At 52.2% G+C, this 23,678-nt stretch overlaps 2 protein-coding genes across 8 annotated transcripts in view; both read left to right on the top strand.

Annotated features, from left to right (window-relative positions):
• Nucleotides 1–17,874, top strand: part of Jakmip1 (janus kinase and microtubule interacting protein 1) — a 140,015-nt gene extending 122,141 nt beyond the window's left edge. For 2 of the 6 annotated variants that reach the window (XM_076545688.1, XM_076545689.1), the window contains exons 14-22: nt 394–495; nt 1,025–1,078; nt 1,602–1,667; nt 7,084–7,152; nt 8,656–8,733; nt 11,777–11,980; nt 12,976–13,041; nt 16,294–16,338; nt 17,445–17,874. In XM_076545688.1, the coding sequence (XP_076401803.1) occupies nt 394–495; nt 1,025–1,078; nt 1,602–1,667; nt 7,084–7,152; nt 8,656–8,733; nt 11,777–11,980; nt 12,976–13,041; nt 16,294–16,338; nt 17,445–17,474 (714 nt within the window). In that variant the 3' untranslated portion in view covers nt 17,475–17,874. Of the gene's footprint in view, nt 1–393; nt 496–1,024; nt 1,079–1,601; nt 1,668–7,083; nt 7,153–8,655; nt 8,746–11,776; nt 11,981–12,975; nt 13,042–16,262; nt 16,339–17,444 lie in introns of all 6 variants that reach the window. The other 4 variants (XM_016004048.3, XM_076545687.1, XM_006985605.4 and 1 more) reach the window with 3 other exon arrangements.
• Nucleotides 17,875–17,992: 118 nt separating this feature from the next.
• The window catches only part of C10H4orf50 (chromosome 10 C4orf50 homolog), a 93,375-nt gene continuing 87,689 nt past the window's right edge, over nt 17,993–23,678 (top strand). For both annotated transcript variants that reach the window (XM_076545686.1, XM_016004055.3), the window contains exons 1-2: nt 17,993–19,626; nt 23,055–23,455. In XM_076545686.1, coding sequence (XP_076401801.1) covers nt 23,169–23,455 — 287 coding nt within the window. In that variant the 5' untranslated portion in view covers nt 17,993–19,626; nt 23,055–23,168. The remainder of the gene's footprint in view (nt 19,627–23,054; nt 23,456–23,678) is intronic.

The raw sequence follows: 23,678 nt of genomic DNA, 5'->3' as shown, positions 1-23,678 counted from the left end.
GATCATGATGTACCCAGCCTAGAATGATCTACCATGGTGGCTGGCTTCTGTTCTCTATGGAATTTGATGCGTTGTTTTGATCAAGCCTCATCTTTGAAAATTCTGGGGTTTGGATTGCAACAGGCAGACCTGTGGGACACTATTACTTATTTCTCCCCAGCAGTAGGCGGGAAGTGAAGTGTGCCAAGAGGCCACTAGCCCTGGAAAGGCAAGAAGACACTACACGTCCCATACCCAGGACTGTGTGATCAAGATGTGTGCTGTGTAGTTCCACCTTAGCCAACTGGACTATGGTGTTTTTTTTTTTTTTTTTTTTTGGCTGATAACTTGGGAAAATGGCAAGTGGTGAATCGCACAGTCGAGTTCTGTCTTTAAACCACGTCTTTTCCCCAGGAGAGAGAGAGGAGGTCGCCAGCCTTTAACCTCCAAATCACCACCTTCCCCGAGAACAACAGCAGCGCTCTCCAGCTGTTCTGTCACCAGGAAGGAGTAAAGGTAGCATGCTTGGGGGGTGGGGTATGCCCCCACGGACCTGACATTCAGGGGCGGGCTGAGAGCCTGGTGTGGTTGTTGTATCGTCAGGTCAGAGACAGAGCCTTGTGCTGCTGTGTTGAAAGACAGAGAGCTAGTTGGAAGGGTCACCGAGCGTCACTCTTTACTCTGCCCACCTACAGGCGGACTACAAACCCATACTAGCCACTGGCTGTCTCTTTTTTTTGCACAGTGCCCAGCCCATAATGAGGGCCTTGCTGATGGTGACTGTGGTTGGCCACAGGCCTGGGGCCCACTAGACCCCACAGGCAGAATCCTCCATTTCCCATGAGTCTAGAAAGCAGGGTTGTGCTGGAGTGAATCTCCATATATGAACCACAGCTACGCCTTTCCTACCTGCTTCAGCAGAGCCAGAGGCTGGGCCCCCCGCTCTGCCATCAGAACCGAAGGAGGCCTGTGAGCCGCAGCTCTAGAATAGGTGTGGATTGTATCTGCAGTTCACATGAGAATGAACGTTGGAAATCTTTTCCAGGGTGTGAATATCTCTGAACTTATGAAGAACTTAGATATCCTTGGCGATAACGGGGTAACTATGAGCGATCGGTTTCTGGTTTCGTGTTCTTGTTTTGATCGGGGGTGTTCTGTGTGACTTTGTCTTGTTTTAACTTTTCTTTAAGAGATCGGAGTAGTACAACGGAAGGCTTTTGTATGGCCGTGTGCCTGTGTGGGTGGTTGGGTCTGTATTTGTCAGAGTGGGGTTTCGAAGCCTTACAATCTGTGAGTGAACAGGGGACCAACAAGCCTAAAGACTAATTGATACACAGAAAGAAAAAAAATAAAAGGTCCCACTGCTCAAGATTGCTGAAGTCAAAAGGTGGTTTCTTTGCCTTCCATAGAGATTGTCTTTAATGAGTTACTATGTCCCCAAACCTTGGTGCCACTCTGAACTGTCTCCACCTAGAGGGACTGGAGCTATCTGCCTCAGATGGCTGATCCCTGTTGTTGATGGGGGCCGATCGTCGGGGTGCGCCCCAGAGGGGCTGGGCGCTGACAGTCTGCCATAGACTCAGAACCCGGTGTCAACGCCCTTGCCCGTTTTTGTGTTGTAGAATTTGAGAAATGAAGAGCAGGTTGCAGTAATCCAAGCGGGAACTGTGCTTGCCCTGTGTGAAAAGGTAGACACAGCAGTGTCCTTGTGCTCATATCTTGTCCCAGCACCCAGCACCATATCAGAAACCGTACATTGGTGTGTCGCTTTATTTGGAAGCATGTGTGTGGGTCAGTCTGCGTCTGCATGTACACATGCATGCCTTTGCGTGTTCAGGATGGAGCACCACACATGCTCACTGCAGAAAGCCTCAAAACCCAGGAGTGGTGCCCCCTCCCACGAAGGAAACAAGCTATGATGTTTGCTTTATTTCCTCCTAGTTTCTCCCATGTCCATTCTTTTTTTGGCTTAGTTAACATGCTGTATTCCTCTCCTGCTTTCTAAGCCATTTAAAGTGGCTCACGAATACGAATTCAGATGGCACTGTCATCCCATCACAGTTACCCACAGACAACCTCATTAACCCTTAGTAATTCAGCATTCAGGGAGTGCCCACCTCTTCCTATTTGCCGGTGTGCCCTGGGAGACACCTCCACAATATGTGTGTCTATATGCCCTGGAAAGCCCACCTCTAGGGTACATTCTGGAATAGGAATTTGGGCCAGATAATAAGACCACTTGTGAGGGTTTTGGTAGAGTCAAATTAGTTTCTGGAGCCATAACCTGAAGCTTTGGCACAAGGCTGATTTCCACACTCAACATGGCTTTTACTAGGAACAAAACCATGGGAAGTTGGTAGTTACCATTGTGTTGTGTTCGAAGGTTCCAGTGTGTGCCTTATGCATTTTCTTCTTCCTTGTGAAGTGTAACTGCATTTCTTTTGAAGGTTTTCTGTTGGGTTTGTTCATTCATTTGCCCATTAATTCATCTATCCATCCATCCATCCATCCATCCATCCATCCATCCATCCATCCATCCATCCATCCATCCATCCATCCATCCCGTAAGCATTTGTTGTAACTGTTCTTTCTGTATATGCTTTGTGTATTAAAGATATTAAATTTTGGCTGTTTTTTTTTTTTAAAGAATACGTCCTGACTTACATGCTCCCTACAGTGTGACTGGGATAGAGATGCACACAGCTTTCTAGTGTGCTTGCAATAGAGTTCTTCTTGCAGATCTTTCCCTTTCACTCAAGTCAGACTCTGAAAAGCCACTTTTGGAATGATGAAGTCTTAATGATCTTGGTTGAATTCCTTCCATGATCTTCAGAAGGGCACTTAAAACACAGTTTTCTCCCCAACCCCCAGCCAAGTAAAGGACACAAAACACTGAGATGAGACACTATGATAGTGCAATGCCCAAGGTCACATGGCTGGGAAGGGTGATGGTTGTATGGAACTCAGAACTTTCTGTTTCTACCACTTAACCTGGCCAAGTTCGCTTTCTCCAGTGGATGGTGGGTCAGTGAGTCGCCCTTGGCTGGCTGGCGGTCCCTGGGGAGCAAGTGTCTCATCGGCAAAATCAAAATCACCTGCCCTTCATAACAGAGGCCATATAGGCCGACTAACAATACATATCTCAGTGTGTTCTATATTCACATAGCCTGTTGGTGCCTGGTGAGTCTCTGGAGAAGGAGGAGAGGCCACATTTTCAAGCTCCCTTGCTACCAGGGAGGCCTCGTCTAGTTTGAGTCTTGACTTCATCATTTGCTATTCTGGGTTCTCAGGAGCTAATGGACATAATAGGAACAGTCTGTAGCTTGGGGTGGCTGGCTCATGGTGGGCTAGGATAGTGGACCATGGTAGGTACTGGTTCTCCAGTCCCTGGAGTGTACCCCAGGACATTGTGGAAGGTGGAGACCTTACTGGGAACAAGCTTCAGGTAGCATAATTTCCAAGATACCTCTTTCCACACCCATCCGAGCAGCTGTGCCAAGTCCAGCACCCTAGCACCTTAGGTCCCCTCAGCCTCTTGCATTCTCTTACAGAGGAGGACATGGGGCCTGTCTGGCATCAGCTACTCTCTGTTTCCCATCCCTTGCCCACCTCTGGCTTGCACTCTGCTCACCTTTGCCAGCTTCTGGCGAGCTGATGCCTCTCTGCTACTGGCCGCCATCACCTCACTACACTGTCCTACCCGGTGTTCTACTTTGTGTCCTAAACCCTAGAGAATGATGCTGGCCGCCTGGCCACCAACCCCTCAATGCCCCAGGAGAGTAGGAGAAAGCAGGGGGTCCATGGCTGATATCTATGGGTGGAACTCTGAGTGCACAAGAAGCAGCAGGCTGGAGACTGGCCTTCAGCTGCGTTCTCCTCAGACTTGGCTCTGCCAAGACACCGATTCAGCCAGTTGTCTGTGAACTGAAGTCAATCCAGTGTGGGTTTCATCTGTTTATCCTCTCCCTGCTTGGAGAAAATGTTCAAGACTAGGGGTTGGAGCTGGGTGGGAGCTGGGTCATGAGACCTCGGAGAAGGCTGGCAGGACATCTGGGTAACGGGTATAGTCTTCTCGACCTGGGACTTGGAGGTGCCCTGACATGTGCATATCTTAGTACTAAAACAGGGACGGTTGAGTGCAGGGAGGGACCAATGACTCCAGAGGATGGTTTTCACAGCAGTGCCTTCAGTATGGATGTAAGAGAACTTGGTTAGGGGTCCCAGGAATCCTTCCACACTCAACCTACTTTACTTAAAACAAAACAAACAGACAAACAAAAACCATCAGCTGTCACTTGGTACCCAGTGAGCTCCAGACCAGCTCTCTCTTAGCAGCACTAAGGCCGTTTCTTGGTGTGTAGGCAAAGTGTATGCCAGTGTGGTCAGGTGGTCCTATGTTCCTGTTATAGTTTCACATCAAGCAGCCCCTCTCCTCCTGCCCTGCTGTGTGTGCCTTTCTCCTGTCCCCTCAGAAGCTTGCTCAAGCTCTGGGCTGCAGACAAGTCCCATCAGACTCACTCTGATGGGACTAACTGAGCACAAGGCCGACAGCTACATCATACTTAAGCTTGGCCCAAATTTGAGCCCACAGAGAGGCTCAAACTTAAGATGTAAAGGGGCTGTGGCTCCTCTATGGCTCTCAGTCAGGCATGCCTCTTCTCCCTCAAGTTCAAAACCCATTGAAAAGTAGGTACAGAGCTCAGGAAGACGAAAAATACTTTAAAAACCCAAACAAACCAACACCCCATTATGGTGTGTTCTCTCTGTGAGCCATAGGTCAGAGGATGAGGCCTAACCAGGCCGTCAGCCACAGGGAAGCTTTCTGGATTGGTCCCAAGTCAGTGTGGGGAGAAGGGAGAGTAGCCACCAGCTACAGGGGAGCCCCAGGCTCTGCACCTGACGATCCCTGGCGTGGGATATAGACAGATGACTTTTGTTTGAATTGTATATGCTCATAGGACATCCAATTTCTGGAGCATTCCCAGTGGCCAGGCTTCCCTCCTTGCTGTCCAGCCAGAGTAGTCTCCCTCCTGGGATACCAACCCCCAAGAGAGTGTGAGGTCTGTGACAGAAACTCCAGTCAGCAGCCCAGGACCCTGCTACTGTCCATGGTCCTGAAAGGGTACATGCCGTTCAAGACCGGAAATTGCCCCTCTCCTTTCAAAATTTATTTCATACTCACGTCAGGCTATTAAAAGCACAACATTCTAGATTCCTCAACAGAAGCATTTATCCTTTTCACAAGAAGCTACACAAGCTGTGTGAGGAGGAGCTGGCTTGGCATCTGTCTGCCGCTGGCCACACGGGACTGTTCAGGGCCACGCTGACCTTGATATTGTGGGAGGAGTCTCTGACCATGACGTTCACACCTCCCTAACCCCTTCCACCCATATCCATGCCAGACCTCCTCCACCCCACAGATATTTATATGCCACCTACTCTGTGCTTGGCTCTGCTGGTTCCCACCTTTGGGTGGGGCTGATGGAAGTTGAAATGAGTGATCGGATCATCATGTGAGCACCAGGATAAGATGACCCTGTGGCCTCAGGAGGCAGTTTGGGCTTCTTGGAGGAGAAGATAGGGCTAGCTTGAGATTGGTGAGCTGGGTAGACCTTAGCTTGGCAAAGGTCTGGGGCTGGTGCTGAGGTTAGAGCTTCCGATGTCTGCACAGCATGCACGAAGGCCCTGAGGTGAAAGACGGCTCTTTCTGTCTGAGGAGCCAAGTGCATTCCCAGACAACTAAGGTGCAGGTAGCTTTTGTGAGGGAACAGGGAACTGTACAGTCTTGACTGGCCTAGAACTCACTGTGTAGACAAAGTTGGCCTCAAAATCATAGCAGTCTGCCTGCCTCTGCCTTCTGAGCACTGGCATTAAAGATGTGCACCACCATACCTGGCCAGGCTCAGGTTCCGAGGGGGCAGCAGAGCCTATGGAGTGACCACAGGATCCTCAGTGGGGACTGTGTTGGCCTTGTCTGTGTCGTCAGGAGTAGAGAATGCGTGCTTGAACAGGAACAGAAAAGCTCCACAAGGATGTGCAGGCAGGGTGGGTTTGGGGGTCCGGGTAGGGTCAGGCATGGACTAGGCACTGGGTGGGGCTCTGATCTGGGTGGCGATCATAGGGAGGGAGTGTGGTGGGTCTGAAAAACGGGAAAAGGGCATAAAACACAGCATGGAGTGTCTGGACTGGGTCAGACTTTGAGGGCTGAGATAGAGAGTGAAGGGCAGAGGCAGGACTCTAGAACAGCAACAGTTCAGGGTGGTTAAATTGGACCTCAGAGCTGTGGCCAGAGGAGGAAGAAATCAGTGAGTCCTGGGAAGCTATGGGAAACCTTAGTCTGGAAAGAGGCACGAGGTCACCAGGCCAGATTGCAGGGTGTCACAACTAGAAGGTCAAAGTCATCATTCATATTCAATGTCAAATCAGTGTAACCAGAATACTTCTGGGTGCCTTTGACACTCCTACCCATCCCCAAAGTTCACCTAGTGACAGGGACACACTGTGTATCGACATCTGCCCAGACCTAAGATGGGATATATCGTAGCCATCAGGTGGGTGCCTCATGTGGTCTCTGGCATGTCTGAGGGTCCTCCTGGCTCTTTTCCACTTTCATACCCTTGGATCTCCACCCTGCATGCATGTATCTAGCTCCTTTCTGCATCTTGCTCACACAGCACATCTTGGGAGTATCATGGGAGTGGCTTCCCAGTCCTGCAAGCTGGGTAATATACCCCCAGTCCACAGCTGTGTGACTTTGGACAAGAGACTTAACGCAGCTTTCATGTCTTCACCTGAAAAATAGTAGAGTTGCTGCCTTCCCTTGGGATGGGCATGAGAGGGTCAGCGGGGGTCACATGGATGACACACAAGGCTTTCCAGCTCCTGCCCACCCATGCACCTACTTAAACACAGCCCTGATGGTGCACACACAGCCACAGCCATGTACACACACAGCTCTGTGAATGTGCATCGCTCCTCATCCCATATGAGCAAATACCTGTATAGGCTACAAGGCCCAGTCCCTCTGACCCCACCTCCAGCCCCCTACCCCACCCCCATGCACCTGATCACTTGCCTACGTCTTCCTGTACTGCTGTTTTCTAGTGGCTGAAGCAGATAGAAGGAACAGAGGCAGCCCTAACCCAGAAGATGATGGACCTGGAGAAGGAGAAGGTAACGGTTCCAGCATCTGGGTCAGGGGGCAGGATGGAGAACTCAGGTGTTTGACTTTGGGGGAGGCTCAGCATCATTGTAGTTCTTCAGCCCTCGTGGGTCCTCTGAGATATCTCCATTCTCTGCTCACCCCGTTTTCAGCTCAACACTTATTTCTGACCTTGTGCCCAATCCTGGGCTCACAGGCCCTGGGTCACACGAGTGCAGCTTGAGAAGGTTAGAGACACAGCATGACATACAGGTGCTTATCTGGGGGCCTCGGCGGACACCCATACAGCTGGAGTCTTTGCAGGACAGCTTGGGGACCTGAAGTTGGTGTTCTTTGATTGTATACAGGGTACTTTTTTTTGTTTTGTTTTGTTTTTTTTTTTTTTTTTTTTTTTTTGGTTTTTCGAGGCAGGGTTTCTCTGCGTAGCTTTGCGCCTTTCCTGGGACTCACTTGGTAGCCCAGGCTGGCCTCGAACTCACAGAGATCCTCCTGGCTCTGCCTCCCGAGTGCTGGGACTAAAGGCGTGCGCCACCACCGCCCGGCTTTGTTTTGTTTTTTAAAGATAGGGTTTCTCTGTGTAGTTTTGGTGCCTGCCCTGGATCTCGCTCTGTAGACCAGGCTGGCCTTGAACTCACAGAGATCTGCCTGGCTCTGCCTCCCGAGTGCTGGGATTAAAGGCATGTGCCACCACCGCCTGGCCGTATACTGGGTACTTTAATGCAAACCTGGCTGGATTGCGGCCATGAGGAGTATTATGCCCACGAGCGGCCCTACTTGGGGGAGACATTGTCCTCAACCCAGGGAGGTGAAAGAAGCCATTCTAGAAGACCTGGCTCTGAAGCCATCTAAGACCGGTTTGTATTCTGAGTTCACTTGAGAGCTCAGTAAAGGAGAGGGCTGTCACACAGAGCCAAAGCAGCACCTGGTGTCGGGAGAGCCCTAGACAGGCCTCAGAACCTGGGTCTCTGGTCACCCCTTCCATCAGTGGTACCATGGACATGGCACCGGTCTCCTTGACCTTCTGTTTCCTCACCTATAAAATACAGGGGCTGCAATGTGAGTTCTGGCTCTAAGCCCTCATGGGTGTAGAATGGGAAACACAGTCTACTCGGAAGAGGCCTCTGGAGAGGGAACCAGAGGGCTTCAGGAGGGAGTGTTTAACAGTGAGAGCCATGGGGCACAGCCTGGCAAAGGGGATGAGCTGCACCTGAGAACTATAAAGACAGTCTTTGGAGGCCCCAGGCCACAGCACAGGGACTTGGGACTCCTGGGATGTGAGCTGTGATGTAGAATGCATGTGAGGTCCCCTCCTTGTTACCAGATACCCAAGAAGAGATCAGGGTTCTCATGGACAGTCCGGGCAGGTCAGGGCAGTGAGGGTTCTGCAGGGAGTTGACACAAGGCAGCTGAGGGCCCCTTATCCCCCAGCCCTGAGTCACTAGTGGGTAGATTCAGAGCCTCCCTGCTGTTGACTTGCTCTGGCCGGGCTCCTCATGGTGCTCCCTCTCTTCTAGGATTTGTTCAGCAAGCAGAAGGGCTACCTGGAGCAGGAACTGGACTACAGGAAGGAAGCCCTTGACCAGGCCTACCTGGTAGGACCAGAAGTGGGTTTGACACTTTGGCTTTCTCCTCTCAGCCTTAGAGGCTGCTTCCTGCAGGCAGCACACCAGACCTCGGGGTACAATGCTGTGCCCTCTGCACCCCTGGCTAGAATGACCAGCAAGCAGTCGGGTGGTCCAGATGAGCTGTGGTTTTTACACAGAGTCCGTGAACTTGAGGGTTTTTTCTTTTTCGAACTAGTTTACTAAATTAGCAGTCATTGGAGCTGAATGAGAAAAGGCTTTTGTATGTGCTTTTTGAGTCATAAATGTTTATCCTTCAAATTCCAAGGGGGGCTGGTGATGTAGCTCAGTCAGTCAAGTACTTGCCCTGGCATACGTAAGGCCCGTTCAATTCCCAGTACAGCGTAAGCCAGACATGATGGCACCTGTCTGTAATCCCAGCACACAGGTGGAGGCAGGAGGGTCAGAAGTTCAGAGTCACCCTCCACTATGTAGTGAATCCCAGACCTGCCTCAAAAAAAAAAGTCCAAAAGAAGATTTCCTCATAGGTAGGAAAAGGAGATGGTCCTAAGAGAACAGAGAGTGAGTCAGCGAGCGGTGGCCAGATGCACCAGATGTGCCAGATGTGCCAGATGCACCAGATGCGCCAGATGCGCCAGAGCAAATGGGGAGAGTTTTAAAGTACTGTGAAACACTGTGGGGTTCTCAAAAGAGTCTGGGCTTCCTGGAGTTTGAGGTTCAGGTTCAGATGGCCTTACACTCAAAGACCCAAGTCCCCGGCACTAAGAGATGTTCTTTCTTGTGGGTGGGGGTCTCGACTGAGGTTGTGGACATTTCCAAGATGTCCCCAAGGTGGAGGGAGAGGCAGTGCGACTCTCTGTAGGAAGCAGCTGGCGTCTTCTACAGAGCTCAAGCGAACCTTTGCCCAGATTGTAGTTAAGACATACAGGGTGGGTAAGGAGACATGGATGCAGAGGCTAGCCCACCTCACTGTGATAGCTCAGAGGCAACTCCTGCAAAAGTGAATCTTACAAGACACAGATGGCTTTTCACATCACCGAGACTGAAAACCTGACGTTTTTACAGGAAGGATTTCCCTTGGTTCCTAATTTCAAGGTGCCAAAAAAACAAAAACAAAAACCAGTTCATGTCATAGGGGCCAGGAAGCAGAGAAAAGGAGGCACAGGAAAGGGCCAAGGCAAGATATGGCCGGAAGAACCTGCCCTTAGACTTACTTCCTCCAGCCCGGTCCCACCTCCTCCCTGCCACCACCTCTCAGTAATGCCATCATATTAGGAGCCCATCCAGGGAATTATCCCACTGATGAGATCAGACCCCCAGGACGGCGTCTCTGGGAATGCTGTCACAGACACCCAGAGATGGGATCCACTGATCTCCCTGGTGCTTCACACACCAAGTAGACGGTCAACAATCACCATCAAGCAGCATCTTCCCCCGTCATGCCTGTTTCTTATCACGTGATGTGGCTGACACCAGCATGGAGGGCAATGAAGACACGCTCATCTGTGCTCTGGATCATCTGCCCGTTTCTTGATTTTGATTCTTCCTCAACCTCATCCAGTTTTTGGTTTTTGTAAACAGCCATGAAGAACACACACCCGCTGTCCAGCACTGCCCTCCAAGCATGTTTAACAGCTCCAAAGGACACCCCTCAGGGAAGCTGCAAGAACGTAGTTGCCCCATGGGGAGGTACATTAGGTGGAAAGCCGAGGGTCCTGATTCTAAAGAACCCCCAGGGTCACAGTGTGCAGAAGGACAGCTGTGGTGCTGACAGGGGTGGAGGCCAGCCATTGCCGAGCACCGTGGCTCACCAGGGCCTCTCACAGAGCAGCTGGTGCCCAATCGTCTTCTGAGGATTGTGTGCAGGCAAGCTTAGGATCCTGGGCATGCTGGCTCTTGGAAAATACCCCTGCCTTGACGATCCTGGTCCCTGTAGATGTTACATCTGTCCCTGAAAAGTGCACTAAGCCGAGAGTGGGCAGCATGCAACCCAGAGGGAATTCAGTCTTGTGAGATTCCAGACAGTTCTCATAAGGCACCAGATTCACTTGGAGCCTGGTCAGTAACTGCTCACCTCCTGTATCCAGGCTGGGGAAGGGAAGGCTCTGGATGTATGCCTGTCTCTCTTAGTTACGGTGTGGAGTGAGAAGTGGATGAGATGGGCCAGGCCCACAGTGGGAGCCAGGTTTGGAGGTGGGAGCCAGTCTGGAAGCTGACTACCAAAAGGTGTCTGAGAAACTTGGTTGCTGAATGGAGAGGGGTGAGCCAGAAGTCACATAAGCTCCTGTGCCATGTGGAGCCCAGACAGAGGCCGAATGGAATCCCACTGTTCTGCCTTCTGCTTTGCACAGGGCAAAGGTGGCCCCTGGGGGAGGTGATAATGTCTATGGCTAAATCATCGTGACCCAACAGGGCTAGGATCTGTCTAGAAGGTCAGAACAATGCAGGTGGTGGGGCTTGCGGAGCCTCCTCTGGGCTGCTCTGCCTCATAGTGGGATGGATTCCATCAGATGGCAACCAGAGGGTCTTGTGATGTTTCTTAGCAAGGGGTGAAGGGCTTTGTGGAAGCAGGAGAGAGACAGTTTTCTCCTTTGCCCCTAGGCACCATGGTAAGGTAACTGTTGAGTTCCCAGCAGGGGATCTGATGTTACTTCCCCCCCCAAATTCAAACCCTGAACTAGAGGCTCTCAACCTGTGGGTCATGACCCCTTTGACAAACCTCTATCTCTAAAAATATCATGACTCATAACAGTAGCAAAATTACAGTTATGAAGTAGCAATGAAAATAAGTTTATGGCTGGGGCTCACCACGGCATGAAGAACTGTATTAAAGGGTCACAGCATTAGGGAGGTTGAGAACCACTGGTCAGTAAGCATCACAGGGACAGCATGGGGAGGTCCCTCTGGTCAAGTCACACACTTGCTGCTCTCCTGGACCCTGCATGCCGACGCTCCCTTTCTAGTGTGGACTCTAGCAGCAGCACCAGTCTCCCGATAATGACGATTGTCTACCTTTTTGCAACCTCAACTGTCTGTGGTTTGGGCCATGCAGAAAATCCAGGACCTGGAGGCCACCTTGTACAATGCACTGCAGCAGGAGCCAGGGAGGAGAGCCAGCGAGGCGCTGAGTGCCAGCCAGCGTGAGGACCTCCAGGCGGCCGTAGAGAAGGTACGCAGACAGCTCCTGCGTCAGAGCCGGGAGTTCGACAGCCAGATCCTGCGGGAGCGAATGGAGCTGCTACAGCAGGCCCAGCAGGTACTGGCCCCCACAGGGTCATGTCCCCGTCTTGTGCCTCCAGTATACCCTGGGCCCCTAGTGACCTGCTGACACCTGATGGACATCAGGTACCCTGTGAGTGGAGAGTTGCTGGCCGGGGAGGTTCTGTAGGCACAACTTCTTTTCTCATGGGTGCCTGCCACAGAGTGGAAGGCAATTCCCTCCTTGGTGGCCGGGGAAACATGAGACACTTAGGTGCTGTATAGACAGCAAACTTGTTCTTTTCATTGGCTGAAATGTACACATAAAACAAAGGCATTTCTCCCGCCTTCCCCCAACACTCCCTATACTGCAGCCTGATGCCCAGGGACCGCGCTGGCTTAGAGCATCTCTCTGCTCCTGGGTGTGGGATGGCCAAGAGCTTGAGAATCAGACTAGGAACTTGACTGGTTCCTTCTTGGGGGAACCTCAGCCTCTGTGAGGGTCACATGATGCTGAGCAGAGGAAAGAAGGTTCCAGAACCCCGATGACAGCCGGGGAAAGAGAAGCCAAGCCATAGAGATGAGCTACACAGAGCTTTGTCGGAAAGCATGCTCCCTACACTGCAGAGCCTCCAGCCACCTCATGGCCTCCCCATGAAGTGTGTCCATGGGTACACAGCATGGCTGCCGCCAGCACTACCTCTCGGCCCTTCTCCTTCCCTTCAGCCCCCAGGCAGCTTCCTGGATGTTGGACATGTGAGTGACTAAGGCCACTCCAATCCATGACATTTGTCCTGCTGGGAGCCTAGGTGCCCTGGCTCAGCTCTCATCGTATGAGTGCACACTGTCTGCACCAGACATGGGCAGTTCATGGACTACACAAAGAGGTGAAACCCGTTCATCTGCAATGAGTCAGAAGAGAGTGTTCCTCTGGGGGACTGGCTGTCCTGTGTGTCCATCCTTCACGACTTCTATGCTGGACCACCATAAAAGACAAAGGTCAGGTTTGGGACTTGGGAGTCTTTTTCTGATGCATAACTTGGTGTGTTTCAGAAAATCCGGGAGATGGAGGGCAAGCTAGAACTACAGAGGCGCCAGCTGAAGGAGCTGGAGGAAAAGGTAGGTGGCTGGGAGTGCTGAGACCTCAGGGCTGAGATACATGCAGATGTCTGCCCATTTCAGGCTTAAATCTCGGGCTTTCTGCTCCTCCAGATCCCTCCAAGAAATCTAAGGTCCCCACAGATTCTCAGGCAAAGATACTGTCTCCTCAGCGGCTGCCACACTGCAGCTGGGTTCCCCAGGTCCCGTGTGTGTGTTTGTGTGTGTGTGTGTGTGTGTGTGTGTGTGTACATACATGTGAGTGCACATCTGTGTGCATGTGTGTGTTCCACAACCCACCCCTCCAATGCCCCTTCTGCCACCTCATGAGGTGACCTTAGAGAGAAAGGAATTGTGTTAATCATGTGATGAGGCTGTCATGCCTCAATACCAGTCGTCACCCATCTCCCATGGGTTCCTTCACTCTCAGGGATGCTCCTATGCAGGAAGAGGCTGGCTTAGCCCATGGGTCCCCGTGTGCTTAGGACTAATTTAGGGTGATGCGATTAAGGCCAAGGTGGACAAGGACACTGACCCTTGGTCCCAGGAAGGAAGGTGTATTAGTTATTTTTTTCCTCATTGCTGTGATCAGATACCCGATGAAAGCTTCTTAAAAGGGGAGGGCTTTATTCGGGCTCAGTGGTCAAGGGGATACAGCCCATCATGGCTGGGAAGGTGAGGCAGCTGACTGTGTTCTGCCTGCAGTAAGGAAGGAAAGGGAAGTAAAAGCCAGTGCTCAGGTTACTCTCTCCTCTGTGTGTGTGTGTGTGTGTGTGTGTGTGTGTGTGTGTGTGTGTGTGTGTATGTATGTGTGTGTATGTGTGCGTGTGTATGAGTGTATGTGTGTGTATGTGCGTGTATGTGTGTGTATGTGTGCGTGTGTGTGTGTATGTGTGTGTGCATATGTGTGTGTATGTGTGTGCATATGTGTGTATATGCGTATGTGTGTGCGTATGTGTGTGTATGTGTGTGTATATGTGTGTGTATGTGTATGTGTGTGTGTGTGTGTATGTGTGTGTGTGGTATGCATACATGTTCATAGGTGTGGGTGCAGGTGCAGGTGCATGTTTGTTCGCATGCCCATGAAGGCCAGAGTTGATGTCAGGTGTCTTCGTCTGTCTTTGACACTCCACCTTAGGTTCTGAGGCAGAGTCTCTTGCTGGACATAGGGCTCAGCAATTCTGGCTAGTCTAGCTAGCCAGCTTGCCCTGGGGGATGTCCTGACCATCCTCCCTAACACTGGGATCACAGGCTGGCTGCCACATCAGCCTGGCTTCCATGTCGGCATTGGGGATTTGAACGCCAACCCTCATGCTTGGGCAAGTGCTTTGTCCACTGAGCCATCTCCCCAGTCCTTCCTTTTTCCTTTTTATTTCATCTGTGACCCCAGCCGAAGGTATCCCCTACACTTAGGGTAGGTCTGTGGACTTCAGTTAACCCACTCGAGAAAACGCTTTACACATGTGCTCCGAGGAGTGTGTCTCCCAGGTGATTCTGGAGTCTATGGAGTTGGTGATCAGTGTTAGCCATCACAGGAGAGACAGCATGGGCAGACCCGAGGCTAGTTCAGGACCACACAGGCAAGGTGGCTTTGCTGAGACCGTTGTCACTCCCTGTGATGACACCTGCCGACCGACCGTGCATCCTTTGAGGACGAGGATGGAGTTTCACTCACTCTCCAAGGCAGAGAATGGGATGGTCTCAGACTAGTTCAGGGACAAGTCGTATTTGCATAGCTTATGTCACAGAGCAAGGCAGTAAGGTCAGCCTTACCTCTGTGGGGTGGTGAGGACACCCTTCTGACCCAGCCTGGTTTGAGTGTGTGTGTGTGTGTGTGTGTGTGTGTGTGTGTGTGTGTGTGTGTGTGCATGTGTGTGAAGGCTAGTGTGCCTGAGAAGACCCTGTCTGGATCCTAAAGGGGGATATGTAAAAGCCCAGAAAGAAAGAGAAAGGCCACTTCTGGGCAGAAACATCTCAGGCCAGCTCGTGAGAAAGGAAGGGGACTCTCCAGAAACTGGGACACACTGCTGGAAGTCACTGGACAGCAGAGTCTGGGGCTCTTCATAAGTGGGGGCAGCCTTCCTGGTGGTTGTCAAATAATACACATGGAGGAGGGGAGAGAGAAAGAACACCCCTCGAGACTGTGTGGGGCAGGCAGGTGTATTCTCTCCTTTTTCCCTGAGAAGGTAAACCACAGGGTAATCACCAGTCTCAGTCTGTATGGAGTCCTCAGGGGCATAGCTGTCTGTGTCTGCAGGGGGCGCCAGAGGTCTGGGTCTAGGCAGTGGCTGGGTTCTCCCACCAGTACCCTGAGTTCCTTCTGGGGACCCTTTGTATGGCTGTCCTAGATCCTAGAGTCTCCATCTGGCAGGTGCCCAGCCCTCCTCATCCCTCTAGGGCTGTTGGGAAATCTCAAGGAGATTGTCAGGTTAAACCAACTGAGAACACTTTGTCTCCATGACTGGGCTCAGGACAACCTGAGATTCTGGGGCTGTAAATGGGAGGTGCCCACTGGGCATAACTGTCACCTGTAGCTCCTCCCAGTCACCCCTGCCAGTGAGTGTGGGAAACTTTGGTCCCATCAACTGTGGCTTACGGTTGATCCCTCCTTCCAAGACCAGACTCTTACAATCCATTGGGTGGTCTCATCAAACCCTCCTCCTCCTCCTGAGCCTCAGTTTCCCCATGTAGAGAACAAGAAGGGCCCCAGGATTACAGAAGCCTCTCATAGCCCTCAATCCTCGAGATCCCCCAGGAGAAAGCGGTTTTTTTTTTCCTAAAGTTAACTGGTAAAAGGGACACAGTGTTTTAAATATTAACAAATCTCTTGGAATGGACGGTGTAGGGAATGTTGTCCAGCGTAGGAAGTTGTCCGCAGGCAGATCTGGCTGCCTCTCTTGTTGCTGCCCATCGTAACACATACCGGGGAAGCGCAGCTGTGACCTTGGGCGGGCCTTCCCTTGTGTTGCCCTGTGCAGCCTTACTTTTATTCCCCCAAAGTCTCTGTGCACGGCATTGATCTCACCTGGCAGCCTGGGTTGGTGGGACACCTGATAAATGCGCAGAGATAACCCACCAAGCACGCAAGGGAGCAAGCAGTCCGCTTCCCTCCGCCCCTCTCTCTGCTGCCCCCTAGTGTCATAGTTCTTATAAGATACTGTCACTGAATTCCATACCACATCTCTCACATCTTTTTTTCTTTTCTTTTCTTTTCCTCATTTTCTTTTGGTCTTATGTTATAGTTTTTGTTCCTTTTTTTGTTTTTCTCACTAGCATTCATTCTGTGGCCTTGACGACTCCCATGCGCCGAGAACTCGGGTGTGTATCCTTTACTTTCCATTGGCTGATGCAAAGCTGATTGAGAGAGGAGGCTAACTCCTCCCTGGCTGAGCTGTGTCCCCTGGGAGATGAGGTGCCTGGAAGGCAACCTTTGTTCTGGAGTCTTCCATTTAGGCTCCTTGGGGGCTGTGTGGTCCTGGGTCCCTGGGGGTCTTGCTGTAGAGACACATGGTAGGGCTTATTAAGACAGACACGCCCCCGATGGCATTCATCCACAGAGGAGTTTATGTCCCATTCCCAAAGCTTTCTCCAGCCTGGCGTGGTTCCTGCTCTGTTGCTATGTGCACATTTCCTGTATGGTCCAAAGCAAGTGACCTTCCAGGCTCAAGGACTAGCAGGTTGACAGGCCAGTGGCTCATGAGGCCAGATCCTGACGTGACTGCACAGTGTCCAGGAGCCAGTAGTAGCCTGCTTCTCACCTCTGTATCTCAACCTGCATACCCAGTTATGATGTCTGACTATATTCAGAGACCCAAAGAATGAAGGCATCCCAGAATCTGGTCCTGCCCTGGCTGTTGGGCCTTGTTCCCAAGCACCTAGCTCTCAGCCTGAATTCCTACTTTGGGACCTCAGCCTCTCTACATTCTCCAAGTGCTGAGTGCTCATCCTTGGGCTGATATCTGCCAGAACCTCTGAATTTTGGAGTCTTGACCTTGAAACCAACCTAGGCTGAGGGTCCTTGAACTCCAGGGTGCCTCTGAGGCCCACTAGATCCCTAGATGGTCCACCAAATGTCCTTAGGGATGTCTCTGACTCTGACACTAGCCCACAAGGGATTAGATTAGGTATCTTCTATCCCCCAGTGCCTGGGACATGGCCAGGCACGAAGTGGCTGGTCATTGTATGTAGAAAGAATAAAGGGCTGGCCTGAGGTGTGGGAGACAGCTCACATCATGCCCCAGTGATGGAACCCTGGGGCTGGAGCTATCCAAATCCTGCCCCTTCTGTGTGGGTTGTGGAGGAGGTCCTCTGGGGCAACTATCGAGAGGTCAGGATGGCAGGGACTTGAAGATATGCTGGGGCCCTTTCCACTCTTCTTAACCTTGGATTTTTGTTTCACTCCAAACTATTTCTGGATCTTGCAGGCTAAACAGAGAGCTTTCGGAATCACCTGAGTCCCCGTGGTGCCCCATCCTCACTCAAACCAAAATCCAACAGTGCAACAAGCTATTCAAAGTCCGGAGCCTGAACACAGACAGAACTTATGCACATTTGACAGTCACTTAAAGGGGAGGCCTGGGGACCTGGCCAGCCTCTGCTGCGGAACTCTGCAGGACAATGGGGTGCCTCCCCAGTGTCCCCACTGTGGCATCTCCAAGAGCCAAGGACAAAGACGGATCTGGATGGCAGGAATCTAAGTGCAATTAGCGGAAACCCAGGGCATGAGAGCTGCTGCCTCGGGGGGAGAGGTGAAAGGCCTGCCCCCTGCTGTGTGCCTCCCTGAAGGCACCCTGTGTGCCTAGATGGATACAGACACCCCCTCTGCCCTCTGTACATAAACCTCCATGGACTGACTGAGTGTGTCCTTCTGGAGTCTGTCTGCCAGAGCAACCAACACGATCTTTGGCTCCAGGCACAGCTGGACTTGCAGCTGGGGGCCAGCAAGAGAGAGTTGGAGTTGCCAATGTGGGAGCCATGCGGATTGTAGCTTTCTGAGGAAAACTGAAGGCTCCAACACTCTTATAGGTGTGACAGCCTAAGTCCCAGAGCATGGCCATGCCTCAGACCAGGGGGGAGTGAGGACCGAGAGAGCAGGCCCAAGCTGCCTGTCGTAATTTGTAGGGGCATCCTAAATAAGAGCTCAGGCTGTTAGAGCAGTACCCAGAGCCTCTGAGTTCAGAGGTCTGAGGCCAGGGGTACCCTTCTACCACAGAGAAAACTACCATAGAGCCTTCACTGCCCAGGATCCTCGGGAGAGAGTAGAGTCATCTCCTCAGGTGTTGGAGCCCTCCCGAAAGCCCAGAGGGTAGGATGGGGGTGGCGCACCCTAGGTTCACTGGACACTGGGTGCTGGGAGCCGACTTCCAGGGGGAAATTCCAAGAAGTAACTTTGGGATGCTCCTGTCCACCTAGGGCAGGGGAGGTGGGTCACCTCCAAAAGGTATCTGCCTGTGTATGTGGCAATCCTCTCCCAAACTCCGGGCAGGGAGAACATTCGCCATCAGACTGGCAGAGTGAAAGAAGGCCGTGGTGGCGAGTCTGTGTGGAGGAGCTTGTGGTGAGTGGAGTTGTAGCATGGTGGCCGCAGGCTGGTACGCGGCCTCTTGCTGTGTAGTTGTTGGACCAAATAGGCGGCACCGTGATTTCCTGGAAGCAAAGAGAATGAGTGGAGTTCAGGTCAAGTCCCTGGAGGGAACCGTGGAGCAGGGACCTGACATGGTAGGGAAGCCATATCCAAAGAGAGGAGTGAGGACAGTGCTCCGTGGAGAAGGGGGCTGTCCAGATAGGAGGCCGTCCCCGCAGGCGTGAGGTCTCCAGCTTGAAGCAAACACGCCAGGATGGCTCAGAAGTGCTGATTCTCGGCTGGAATCTGAGTTCCCAAACACCCATGACCCACAAGCCCAGCCTCTGGGACTTACCAATACTCGGTGGCTTAACTAAATTCCAAGGAACCTGTCTTTGACAACAGAGACATCTGAGTCACTGAGTGGCAGGAATGTGGGCACCAGTCAGGAAAATGGAAGGCATGCCTGCTTTCCTTGGTAGGAGATACGGGGGTGGGGGACACTATTCAACTGACTTCTGTAGTCAGGTATCCTGGGGCATCTCAGAGAATCATGGAGAAGTTGGCCACTCTGTCCCTGCACCCATACGTCTAGAATCCCTGCAGGCTGTTCTGGAGTGTGGTCCTTATACCTCTGCCCATGCCTACTGTGAGGGAGAGGGCAGCCTCCCTGACTGCTTGGCTTTTCGCTCAATACCTTATGTGATGGTGGCCTTAACTCTGCAGTCAGACCCATCTGGGCACTCCCAGCTCAGCCATGTCCCTGCTGCGGACAAACCGTGTTCTTGTGACTCTGAGGAACACCACTTACAGATCCCAGGCCATGCCTCATGGAAGAGCTTCTGTGACCACAGCTGGACAGATGGACCTGCATCATTCCACAGGACCTCTGACACCCCAACAGCAGCTGGCTGGAGCAAGCATCTGAGTCCCTCATGGGGTGGTCTTCCCAGGAGTTATCTCCCCACTGCCCAGCCGGGGCCAGTGTCCACTCCTTCTCAGGAATCTGTTCATGCCTGAGAGAATGCAGCTCACACAGGCAGGTGTGCAAGCTGCCCCAGTCTCTACCAGGACCCAGAATTCCTGGTCACTATCTTAGGCCCCATGAGGAACAAGCCTGGCTACGGGCCATGGTGCTCAGAGAACCACAGAGCTGCATGGCACCACAGATGCGCATCTCCTCTTTCTAGCCCTGGGTCCAGCGAGGCACAGTCTCAGGGCTCTCGTCACGGGTTAACACTTGTGTGGTTTCCAGGGGAGCAGAGCTACAGAGTCAGTCTCCAAGGCCACCGCTGCATTCTTCCGTAGAGAGGAAGGCAGGTGGAATTTTCCATGACCCTCCTCCCAGGCTCACTAGGAGGATGGGGTCCCCAGCCCACCCTGCAAAGTCTTTGAATACAAGGTGCCACTTCGGTACCCGAGTCCTCTAAGCCAGTGACATGCAATCTCGAGGAGGAAGAGAAGCTGAGGATTCCAGGCCATTCTGTCACTCTTGCAGCCTATGGGGGCCACGCAGAGAGGCCCGGGCTGGGGCCAGGTGGTCGGCTGAGCTGAGAACTGGGGGCCTGCAGCTTTAAAGTGGAGGGTGCCCCTAAGGCTGTAAGACCTGTGTCCTACCAGGTCCTCTTCACTTTGCGTCCCTAGCTGGTCACAGAGAAGTTTGCACTCAAATGCCCCTGCCAAGCACAGTGGAGAGCTCCCCTCCTACCCATGTACCCATGCACAGAGGCCGAGCCTGTGTCCCAGCTCAGCTCTACAGGGAGTCCACCCAGCCTGAGGCCCTCCCAGTTTTTTTTCTACCCTGGCTGGGCAGGGACTATGATGCTCTGGCGTAACTGAGGGCCCTAGACCAAGGCCTTGTTCCCTGGAGAGTTGTAGCCTGCTTCCGCCTTGTCTTTCTTTCCAAAGATCAGGGTTATATGGCCCCCATTTCCCTTGGGTTCCCTAGCTGGGTTGCCACCAAGAGATACTCCCCAGCACTCCCAACACCATAGGAATGGGTTGCTTTTTTTTTTTTTTTTTTAATTTCTCATGTTGAATCTCAGCTCGTTAAGGGACTCCCATCATGGAGCAGGAAACCCCAAACTAAGCCCTTTGGTGTCTTCTTCCCCTATCAAATTGTCAAAAATCTCTTAGAGGTTTCTGCAGACCCCAGCCCACATGTGCAGAGCACTACTCCGATAGAAGGAGCGGGGTCTCCGGGGCCGAACCTGTGTCCCTTCCCACCCCCCTTCCCTCTTCACCTCAGGGCTGAGGTTTTAAGATGGGTGCCCCAGTCATGTGTCCTTTTCAGTGGTTATCTCTCCGTCATGTCTCCTAAGGCATTGGGCCCCCAGCCACTCTCTTGAGGAAAATGGGGCCAGAGGCCCAACCCTCTCCCCAGCTCCACCCCTTCTCCCCCTAAGTCTTAGTGATTCACCAAGAAAAACTAGCCGTTGTGGGGCCGCTGTGGGCAAGAAGGGCTGTTTCTCAGGAACCCATTTTATGGTCTTTGCTGCCTTCAGCGAGCAGCCATTTTCCCACTGCAGGTGGCATCTTGTGGCCAATGCTTCTGGGGCTCACATGACAGGCACTTGGGGAGTCCTCCCCACAGTGAGGGAGAGGACTGTTTACTGTGTGTGGTATCATTTTGCAAGGTGCTGGCCGCTTGCCCAGTAGCCCGCAGCAGCTAAGCAACAAGGCTGGTCACAGCCCAGACAGCCGAGAGCAAGGCCCAGGAAGCATTACTATGCCTAGCACATCCAGCCAGTATTTAGCTTTGAGGATGCACGGGTCTCTCCGAGCAGGCTGTGCGAATCCACTCACATACTCCGTCACTGGATGCAGATGCCTCTACTTACACAGTGCCTGGAGATCCGTTTATGAGATGCTCGGTACTTTGTCCGGATCCATACCTGAGACAGGATTCAAACCCAAGGAGTCAGGCCCAACACCCAGGATTCAAGTTGATCTTCCTGTCCCTTAAGGCCAGTGTTTCACATTGCTGATTCTGTCTGCCTGCCCAACTCTCCTGCAGCTCCTGTCCCTGCATTCCCCCAGACATCACTCTTGGGGACTCAGAAGGCCTCTCTGCAAAGGTAGAAAAGGGAGCCACTGGCTTCACTGTTGGAAAGCATGAAGCCAGTGTAAGTGTGTCCTAAACAACCCAGAGGGGCACAGGCAGGATGCTCAGGGTAGGGTACATGTGATTTCCAGCCAAACCCCATTGCATCCCAAGACCACGGCTGCTCCTACCAAGAATGGCTCACCCCAAGTGTACTCATTAACTGGGTAACCTCCTGACTTCATTAAGTGGGTCTACACAAAGGGTTAAAATAAATGTCCTTCTTTATGCCAAGCGGCAATTGTCTGAGAATGACCAGGAAATGGCGAGGGATTGAATGTGCGGCAATGTGCAGAGGTGGGGGAGGGGAAATGAGGTTTCCTTCAGGTCCCATGGGGCACTACTTCAGAGATGAACACATCTGTGTGCTCTGAGGAAAATGCACTAAGAAACAGGAATGGAAACATCTCTTATCATTTTCTGGGGAAGCAAAACCTCTTTTGGTCATACTTCTATCCTTTTACCTCTCTGCCTAGTCCTGACCGCTGGTGTGGTTGGTGGCCTCAGCTCTTTCCCTCTGTAAACCCTTTGTTGTCCCCTTGGAGCAGCCACCTCCTTGACTCTTAATGGCTGTGACTGCCCTGTGCTCACAGCGAGATGCCCAAGACCCCTGAGCACCATGTGAGCGTGCCCCTTCTGTGTGCCATGTGGCCAGGCACTCCTGTCCTACTGGCTGTGACCTGAGGTGTTCCTCCACTCCAGGCATCTCCACCTAGGCCTGCCTGCTGCTCCCTGCCATTCCTGCTTTCCTCATCCTCTGGATCCCGTCCCCAACCCTGAGCTCTCAGGGACTTGTCTGCTGCCCAGAGGCCAGTTTCATTCCACACTTGATCTCATGGCTCCTGGGCTAGCACATGCACTCTCACTCAGGTGTGGGGCCAGACATGGCTGTTCCTTCCCATCTGTAGGGCTTGGATAAGCTCTTCCACCTTCTGAGGTCTCCATTTTACCATCTCTGAAATGGTCGTGATGATGCCTACCTCGTAGGGTCACCAGGACAACTGGACTAGGTAGATGTGAGAGACCTCTCATTGTGGCATTAATCTTTTCCTGGCAGACTGTGGGTCCTTGGTAAGTATGTAGTATACTCAAACAGCCCCGCGAAACCTCATTCATTATGGTTGGGATGAACTTTGCTTGCGTTGAAGAACCTGTGAGGGGTACTCCCTGGAAAGTTTCCTTTTCCTCTTTGCGTGCATTGCTAAGCATCTAATTCTATCTGACTGGTCTGAGCCTCATTGTAGCCTTGGTGTGTTCTAGCATGCCAACTTGTAAAATGAGCTGCTTGTCCGTATTGCGTGACGTTTGTGTGGATGAAACCCAAGCAACTCACTCATGAATAATTCACCTGTCCTTGTTCTCCTCAAGGGACATTTTCCCGGACAACCCAAAGGCATGGTAGTCACCTCAAAACGTCCAGAAAATCCATGTTACAGACTCATTCTATTTTTCTTAAGTCTGGGCTGATGAAATGTTTCCGGGATGGAGCCGACAGCCCAGGAACAGACCGAGAAACACTTCAGCTACGTCATCAGAGCTCCCAGCAGCGATGGCTTTGATGTGATGAACGTGGATGTGAAGATTGACACGTGCTGGGTGTTCCGAGATGTGGAGGAGAGTGATGACAATGAGCAGGGATGCCTTCCAGAAGCAGCTAGCAGGCCAGACTTGGACACGGGGCTTCTCAGGGAGCAGCTGGAATCCTCAGAGCGGAAGCTGTTGGCAGCTGTGGACAAACATGTGATGTCAGAGTCAGGGCTGAGGAGCAGGTGGGTGTAACCTTGTGAGTACTCTTGTGTGGGGAGGGGGAGTGGACGAATCCTTTGACATCGTGGTCCTTTGACATCCTGTCTCCAGCTAAGCTCCCAGGCTCACCAGAGGTACAGATCCAGCCTTGGGCGGTTATTTGCCCTCACTTCACCTATCTGTTGTGGTCCTGTTCTGTGCCCGATCCCCATCCACTGGGTCCAGTCAATAGGACGCACTGGCAGT

The sequence above is a fragment of the Peromyscus maniculatus genome, chromosome 10, assembly GCF_049852395.1.
Source record: "Peromyscus maniculatus bairdii isolate BWxNUB_F1_BW_parent chromosome 10, HU_Pman_BW_mat_3.1, whole genome shotgun sequence".
In the NCBI taxonomy this organism is placed as follows: Eukaryota; Metazoa; Chordata; class Mammalia; order Rodentia; family Cricetidae; genus Peromyscus; species Peromyscus maniculatus.
This window is presented reverse-complemented; position numbering and strand designations above follow the sequence as displayed.